This window comes from Helianthus annuus, chromosome 11 (assembly GCF_002127325.2).
Source record: "Helianthus annuus cultivar XRQ/B chromosome 11, HanXRQr2.0-SUNRISE, whole genome shotgun sequence".
Classification (NCBI taxonomy): Eukaryota; Viridiplantae; Streptophyta; class Magnoliopsida; order Asterales; family Asteraceae; genus Helianthus; species Helianthus annuus.
The window spans coordinates 53,345,856-53,353,890 of NC_035443.2; the positions used below are offsets into that span (position 1 = coordinate 53,345,856).

Below are 8,035 nucleotides of genomic sequence, written 5' to 3' on the forward strand. Positions count from 1 at the left end.
GCCACCACCTCACCCCGACAGCCACCGCACCGCCGCCACCACCGCCACCGCCGCCACCCACTCGCCACCGTTATCACCCACAGCTGCGACCAACCGCCAACGCCACTCACCGCCGCCACCCACCACCATCGTCGACGCCACCACCACCGCCACCACCAACCGCCACCGCCGCCACCAACCGCCACCTTTGTTGCCACCCACCACCAACGGCCACCTTGTCGCCACCACCACTGTCGTCACCGCCGCACCGCCACTCGCCGCCGCCACCACCACCCATCACCGCCTCCGACACCCACCACCGCCACCTATAACCACCCACAATCACTACCACCGACCACCACCACCACTCACCGCTAATTTTATTACTCCGTTTTTCTTGCCTACCGAACAATACATAATAATAATTCATTCCATTCACATGGTAACCAAACAAGACATGGAATGGTAATGATCCATTGCATTCCCTCGTCCATTCCATTACCTCGTCCATTCCATTCCCTCGTCTATTCCATTACCCCATACCAAACAGACCCTAAGAGTAATACTGTTCAGGTTAGGCTGTGCGGAGTGGTGGCGGCATAGGGCCGGCATGCTTTAAGATGGGCCGGCAACACCACTCCGGGTTGCCTCGGCATCTGAACGGCGTGGACCGCGTGGCATAGGCGGCATCCATAAGACGATGTATACGGAGCACATGTAAACGTTGGAGCGAGTTGACCGTTGTAGATTTGAACGTTGGGGGTTTAAAAAAATTAAACCCTTTTTTTTTATCTATAAATACTATTCCACCCCATTTTTATTTATACCACTTCTCCTAATCTCTCTATATTTTTATAAAATCATCTCTACAAAACCCAACCTCTCTCTAAAAAAATAAAAACAATGTCATCTTCATCGTCTTCATCTTCGTTGATTTCGTCATCTTCCGGTGAAGCCGGACATAATTCTATAAACACTATAGTGGAGGCGGCACATATTATCATTAGCGAGGAATAAGAGGAAGAAATCACGTCACAACCACGTACGTATATTAATAGAAACCGTGCAGGTTAGTTTATTGTATTTTTTCGTTATTTTTTTGAATTAATAATTGTGTATACCTTTTTAGCGTTAAATTAATATCGCCATTATATATTTATTAGCAATATACGTGTAGGTGCCCATGAAAGATTAGTCGCTGATTATTTTGCCGATCAACCGTTGTATTCGGACGAGATTTTTAGATGTCGGTTCCGAATGGGTCGACGTTTGTTCTTACGTATAGCCAATGGCATGTCCAGCATTGACTCCTATTTTATTTTACAATTCGATGAAAGAGGAAAAGGGGGGTTCACCACATTAAAAAAATGCACCTCGACGATTCGCCAATTGGCTTACGGGACGACACCAAATGCGTGGGACGAGTATTTAAAGATGGCCAAAAGAACCGCACGAGAATGTCTTTACAAGTTTTGCAAAAATATGGTGAATCTGTAAAACAAGAAATATTTGCGAAAACCAAACGCCTTTGAGGTCCAAAAATTGTATGAACACCACCTTGCAAGGCATGGTTTTCCAGGAATGCTCCAAAACATCGATTGCATGCACCAATACTAGAGGTAGCTGCGTCACAAGATCTATTTACCCGAGGCAATCAGGGAGAACCAACAATAATACTTGAGGCAACTGCGTCACAAGATCTGTGGATTTGGCATGCTTTCTTTGGAGTACCAGGTTCGTGTAACAATGTCAATGTCATCAATCAATCAGAGATCTTCAACGATGTCATTCAAGGAACCGGTCCGGATACTAGCTTTACGGTTTCGGGGGTGGAATACAGACGCGAGTATTATCTTGTAGATCAAATATACCCAAAGTGGACTACAATTGTTAAAACTGTTCTGCACCTAGCCGGCGAAAAAAGAAAGAAATTTGCCAAATTTCAAGAGTCGGCCAGAAAGGACATTGAACGCTGTCTTGGGGTTCTGCAACAAAAATGGCACATCATCGAAAACCCGACACGTGCATGGGAGCCAAAAAAAGGTGCGATACTGTATGTATGCTTGTGTGTTGTTGCATAACATGATTATCGAAAACGAAGGTAGAGTGATATGTGAGTACGACGAAAATGCGGTTAACGAAAATTATGTTCCGGTTAGTGCTGAACAACAAGATTTAAACATGTTCTCGTTACATAACGAGTTCGTTCATGAAAACCTACAAGCGGACTTGATTGAATTTATTTGGAATTCAGCACCCAACGAGCCAGTTGACGACTAGTTTAATTTTTTTTAATGATATGCAAGCTTGTATTTTTTTTTATCTAAGTTTAGTTTTTTTAATGTAATGAACAGTGTAATATTAATTTTAGCATTTTAATCTAATTTTGTTTTTATATTTATTGTAATTTAAGTAACCAAAAAAAATAAAAAATAAAAAATAAAAAGGGGAGGTCTATCTACCACCCCTTTGCTCCCACATTTGAATTATCATCCCACCCTATGATGATGTAGCTGCTGACGTGGAGCTCCATCCTGAAAGATGGAGCAAAACCACTCTTCATAGCCTTATAAAAATATTGATTCATTCAGTAACATTAATAGTTGAGTTAATTACACGATGGACCCTGTGGTTTATAGCTAGTTTCACCTTTAGGTATTAACTTGTTTTTAACAGGTTTAGATTTTATGATTTCAATTTTGTAACACTTTTGGGTTCTAACAGCAAAATTATCAATATAATGACTAAAATACCATTCCATTCTTTTTAATTTTATCATTGTAACACCTTTGGGTACTAATACCTAATTTTATTTAAGTTTAAATCAATTTTACAAAATCTATTTTTTTATGTTCATCTTTTTATTGTATCTCTTAATTAACATAAAATCTATTTATTTTTTATTTATAAATATAAATTAAAAAAAGTCAGAAAACGTTCGCTCCGTTTTTTATTTATTTATAATATTACTAAATAATACTAAATAAATATCTGACTAATATTATGAATATATAAAAACTATTTAAAATATAAATTAAATAATGAAACAAATGATATAATAAGTATCTATTAAAATCCATAACAATCTTGAAAACACACAAATGTAATATCTGAAAATTAGTTAAACTAATATATCAAGATATGTAGCATAATCGAGAAAAACTGTTTAAAAATAACTACAACTAATTTAATATATTTTGTAGTAAAATCGTAAAAATGTATGATCTAATCTGATTTGTTTGTTACGATCAATTACTTGGCACATTTTGAGACGGTGTGATTAAACCCTGACGTCTCTATTTTATTTGTGTATCTATGTGCTTAGGAAACACTTTAGTTCTGATGAGATACAATCTTTTATTATTATTGTTATTGGTTTTATATTATTTTATCCCTTATATTTAAAATTAAAAAAATTAAAACTAAGTTTTATACATTAAACACGTGTAATACACGGAGTTTTAATCCCTTATATTTAAAATTACAAAAATTAAAACTAAATTTTATATATTAAACACGTGTAATACACGGAGTGTTAACCTAATATCTTAATAATATTTATTTGCACATTACGAACTATTATTATACCTATTGAATTTTTAATTATTTAAGATTTTGAGCAAAATCTATCGTGCTAAATTATTTATCATTTCTTAAAAAATTTTATATAAATATTTACTTATAGAAAAATAAATAGATTTTATGTTAATTAAGAGATATAAAAAATAGATTTTGTAAAATTGATTTAAACTTAAATAAAATTAGGTGTTAATACCCAAAGGTGTTAAATTGGTAAAATTAAAAAAAGTGGAAGGGTATTTTAGTCATTATATTGATAATTTTGGTGTTAGTACCCAAAAGTGTTACAAAATTGAAATCATAAAACCTAAACCTGTTAAAAAAAATTAGTACCAAAAAATGAAACTTGGTATAAACCACAAGGTCCATCTGTTTAGTTAACTCTATTTTTTTTAACCTTTAACTGTTTTTTCCTTTTATCATTATAAGTGACTTTCATATATTCTCCTCTACACGTTTTTAATCTATAATATATTCTTCAAACATTTTCAAGTAAATATGTAATTTTGTAAGTTTAGCTAAGATATATGAAATTGTGATTTTATTTTAAGTTATATGTATTTTTCACATATATTCAATATAATTTTGGTTTCTAGTTTCAACAATAATTCGTAACTTGCTAAGCTTTCACAAAATTTTCATATTATGATTCATATTATGACAATTTGTTCTTCCACAACCCCTTTTTTTTTACAAAATCAGACGTGTAAGTTTAGAATTTTATTATTTAAAAAGTTATTATTTCAAATAAATTGTATATACGTTATGCAACTTTTTATACCGTCAAATGCAAGAAAATTCAAGCAATTGTAGCCACAAACCCCCTGATTTGTGTGCGTTGGTGGGTTTGTGCATGATGGACTCTCTTTTCTCACATTTAAAGTGTCATTATGAACACTCATTTTAATCCAAATTCAAATTACCACCACCACTAGTTAATGAATTAATTTTACAAATTGAACAAATCCCTACTCAAAGAATGAATTTCCATTTAGTTTTCACTCTCTGCCCCTTGTTTTTTAAACGACTTTGTCACTACAATAGTGTAACTTCTTGATATTACGTACTATAAAAACATTTAACATCAAGTATAACAAAGATTAATATCGGCACGTAACGTTTAATCCTAATTCGGAAAGCTAATATCATCATAATCATCTAATGACAAAAATACTTCATCTAAACACGAAAGCTCCATGCCATCATTTCCATCATCGTTGTTATCGTAGTTCTGCTCACACACTCGACAAATTACCCAATCCTGAATAATATACGATAAATACGTTTCAATATAGAAGAAAAATATAAACCGACTATCAAATCGATTAAAATTATGAGATACCCTTATTAACAAATTTCCCACCATCAATATCACTATGTTAATTTCCGTTTAAATCATATTTATATAAGGTTTTGAACTTTGTAATTAAACATTTGTCCAGTGGTATTTAATTTAAGTCACGATATTTTGAAAAAAAAATTATTAAAAAAATTGTGCACTTCCTCCTTTGGTGTCCCTTTGTCAAAAAGGAAACCGATGTACCTTTGATGTAATTAAATTGACATCATTTTAAAAAATGTACTACAAACAAAAACCACAATAATTTGTTCCAAGTAATGCATTTGTGACAATGAAGTAATTTAGGATATAAAGTCTTATCAAACAAATTAATGGTTGTGTTAAATGTGTCCCACTCCTATCTCTTTTATTTGTTGCGCCGTTTTCTTCAACTTATTACATCGGTAGTATTACCTATTTTTCACACTAAATGATAGAAAAAAGAGTGTTAATATTCACACACCCGTCTCTTCTATATCTCTCTTTATATACATAGATTTATAAAGAGATAAAGTGAAAAAGAGTATCAGAATAAGATATGGGAGTGTGCGAATAAGATGATCCTAAGAAAACCCAATTAATTTTATGTTTTCAAAGTGGAGTACCATGAAAGAGGGTGTATAAATTTAACCACCCCTAGATTAAATGATAATAATGGTATATTTGAATAAAGAAAAGATGTGATGTTGACTTACATTCTTAGAGTTGTCTCTTCTTCTTGATCTAGACGAATTAGCACCATCATGAACCCTAAATTCCTGCATTATCCAATCAGTTTTCATACCTTCAGGAGCTTCACCAACATGAAACACATAATATTTCTTCACACCAATTCTTTTGCTACCATTTGAACTCATAATTTCCTCATCTCCACCACACGATTTCCAGTACCCGTTTGCGGTTACTCGATTCGAAGATCTTCTGCTGAAATAATACCATTTATTTCCTTCCACCATAGCTTTTCCTGCAACAAAACACCATGCATGCACACATGCTCATCATGCCTAGACTGAACAATGTTTTGTACTATAATATAAAGAAAAAAATAATTAATTCATTAGTTCTATCTTAAAAGTATTTAAAATATAAGAAAATGTTGAAATGCAATATTTATTCTCTCTCCTAAGCTAAAAGAAAATGAATATATCATATTTATTTACATAACCTACAAAAGTCTAAGGGGCTGTTTGGCAGCTTTTGAATGGTTAAGTGCTGAACCATTAAGAGGTTTGAACCATTTAGTATTGAATCATTAAGAGGTAGTATAATGCTTAACCATTCAGAGTCAAATGTCTAACAAATTCAAATTAGAGGTCTTAACCATTCAGACTCAGTATAATATTTAACCATTCAGAGACAAATGTCTGAATCAACCAGACATCTGCTCGCGAAACAAACAGTCTGAACCATTAAGTGTTGAACCAGTAAAAGGTCTGAATTATTAAAAGACTCATTAAGAGGTAAACAAACAGCCCCTAAGTCATGTGTATGTTCTATTAACTACACACATAACCTACATATGTGTAACTAAACGTTTAAAAATTTAAAAGAAAACAAATGAACATATTAGCTTAATATTTTTATGTACATAACAAACGCTTACACATTTGTATGCAAAAAAAATGAAACTTTATAAAATATGAACCGTTAATTAAAAAAAAAAAAAAGATAACCATCATATCTTTTTGTTTTCTTTTGTTCTTGTAATAACTTAGTGTTTATAGAAAGAGTTGAAGTTACCATCTAAGTCCCAAGGATCATATGGATATAGACCAAGATCAGGAATGATGTCGGGATGGCACGGCAAGCGCGAAGCTTTACGTTGAAGGAAATGGACAACGAGCTCTTCGTCGGTCGGAGAGAATCGAAAACCCGGTGGGAGATTCATGTTCTTGTTGTCACCCATGATGCTTACTTTGGATATCTTGGTTCCTCTAGAACTAATATATATTTATGATGTGGCAGGGTTGGAGATGTTTGTGACAAAAGTCTATGAATGTAGGGATTATATAGTGTTGGAAGTGTGTATATATTATATTAATATATGTTATGTGTGAGAGTGTATGAGAGAGAGAGAGAGAGAGAAAAGGGTTGACGTGAGGTGGAAGTTTCGTATCTGTGTTTAAGGCGGCTATGTAGTTGCAGTGGGAAAACGGAAGGCTTGGAAAGTTAACAAGTCATGGGCTCTCTTGATGTTGAAGGGAAGGTGATCATGACTTGTACGTTGTGTATCAACACTTGTACTCATGTTGTTTTCATCTTTATGGAGTTCATTGTAGTATTACCATATGTGCAATATGTGGGTCACCATCATATGAAAATAAAGAGCCACACACAACACACTATCATTTGTGTAGTAGTTGGCATGTGTACTATATGTATTATATGCACTCTATGTATCAAAAGTTGTACATTGCTACAATTCATGTGTCGATATGAGGTATATGGTGATCGAATAGAACCATCCAGTCGCTCTAGAGTTGTACACTCATGGACTACATTTGTGGAAATAGTTGTAGGAACTAGGAAGTGATAGCGTAGGCTCATCATTTTGGAACTCATGCATAGTGGTGGTGTTTTGCCACTCACACGAAAGCAACGTTAAGTTTATGAGTTTAATTTTTAGTCTTTAACCTAAACAACCTTCCTTCGTTTTGGGTCAAGGGTTACGTTTTAGCTAAATGGATCAGGTACAAATCTATTTGTGAGGTTCGTAGGTGCTTAATTTACATTATAGCTTAATGTAGTTGAATAATTTATGTTGAGACTTGCAAGTTGGTAGAAAAATAAGTGTTAGTGACGTGGAGTGAGGGTGTATGATTTTTAATATATTTTAAGCACTTTTACTCGTTTATCAAGCTTTAAATTTATAAAAACGATATAACATTATCACTCTCTACAACACGCTAGGGCAAGTGGACCCATCGTTGACATAGTATAGTGATGGTAAGATACCGAGGTAGTCCATGTACACAAGAGCTTTTAATACGGAATATCGTCAACGTCTAATCTAACCAAATTTTGAGAAAAGATTTTTAGTAAGTAAAATAAAGAAAAGAAACTAAAATGATAAAAGAAACAAATAGACAAAATAGAATCACTTGGTTCCAACTTATCTTTTACGTATCCTTTAATGAT

At 33.7% G+C, this 8,035-nt stretch overlaps 1 protein-coding gene across 1 annotated transcript; it reads right to left on the reverse strand.

The window, feature by feature from the left end:
• Positions 1-4,527: 4,527 nt before the first annotated feature.
• On the reverse strand, positions 4,528-6,887 carry LOC110890324 (NAC domain-containing protein 104). Its single transcript, XM_022137920.2, has 3 exons — positions 6,638-6,887; positions 5,593-5,861; positions 4,528-4,819 (listed from the first exon to the last, which is right to left on the reverse strand). The coding sequence occupies exons 1-3, from the start codon at positions 6,801-6,803 to the stop codon at positions 4,685-4,687; spliced, it is 570 nt and encodes a 189-aa protein (XP_021993612.1). The 5' UTR covers positions 6,804-6,887; the 3' UTR covers positions 4,528-4,684.
• Between the last annotated feature and the right edge of the window lie 1,148 nt (positions 6,888-8,035).